Here is a 937-nt window from a genome sequence, read left to right on the forward strand (position 1 = left end):
CCAGGTGGGTGCTGGCCCTGCCTGGCCACGGGTTGCCTGCCTGAGAGCAGGAGCAGCGAGCTGCGTGGAGGACACCCGCTTCTCACGGGTGCTGTGGCGCAGGGAGAGGTTGCGTTCCCCTGATCGCTCTTGTCCTCTCCTGGCAGATCTACTAAAATCTACACCCCTGGGCGGAAGGAGCAGGGGGAGCCCCTGACGCCACGACGCACCCCGGCCCGCTTTGGCCTCTAAGGCCATGCCCGTTGCATTGAGGCTTCCAGACTTCCAGGAGGAGCTGAGGGAGCAGCCCAAGGGAGGGAGCCTGGCTCACCCCCTCCCTGGACTCTGTGAGACCCCTCTCAGCCCGCAGCCCATGAAGGCTTTGGTGATTGGCGCTGGTTTTGCTACGGAACAGAAAGGACTTTTATTTGTTTCCTGGTCGTGAGCCTCGTCCTGCTTTGTTCTGCCCCACTGCTCATCCTGGGGGTGGTGCTGGCCGCAGGCAGCCCAGCAGGGGCATGCGGGGCCGGTGCTGGGCAGTTGTCACCCTGTCGGGCCTCGGACAAGACACAGAATGACACGGACCAAGGGGGCAAAGGCAGCCTGTGCCAGTGCTGGCCTGTGCTGCCGCCAAGGTGCTTGTCCCACAGCCCCTGCCCTGGGGAGCTGGCCCGTGCCCAGCGGCCCTGGTGGGCAGAGGCCCTGTTTCAGGCCAGGCTGTGCCGGGAATCCGTCGCCCTTTTGGCTGCTCGAGCGTTATGGCCGTGAGGTCGGAGCTCTCCTGCACCACCCTGCCTGCCGTGTGCGGGAGAGGCCTGGAGGAAAGGCTGCGGAGATGAGGGGATGCAGAGACAGCCCTGATCTGCTGCCGTGCAGGACCGGGACCCATCCCGCAGTGTCCGTCAGCCCATCGGCCCCCGCCGGCAGCCGCCTCTGCGGGTGGCAGTGCTGGGCCCCG

General features: G+C 66.4%; 1 protein-coding gene across 1 annotated transcript in view; it reads left to right on the forward strand.

The window, feature by feature from the left end:
• Positions 1–231, forward strand: part of DHX38 (DEAH (Asp-Glu-Ala-His) box polypeptide 38) — a 7,649-nt gene extending 7,418 nt beyond the window's left edge. The window contains exon 20 of the mRNA XM_010137760.1: positions 130–231. Within this exon, the coding sequence (XP_010136062.1) occupies positions 130–231 (102 nt within the window). The remainder of the gene's footprint in view (positions 1–129) is intronic.
• Positions 232–937: the final 706 nt, after the last annotated feature.

The sequence above is a fragment of the Buceros rhinoceros genome, unplaced genomic scaffold, assembly GCF_000710305.1.
Source record: "Buceros rhinoceros silvestris isolate BGI_N320 unplaced genomic scaffold, ASM71030v1 scaffold32226, whole genome shotgun sequence".
NCBI lineage: Eukaryota > Metazoa > Chordata > Aves > Bucerotiformes > Bucerotidae > Buceros > Buceros rhinoceros.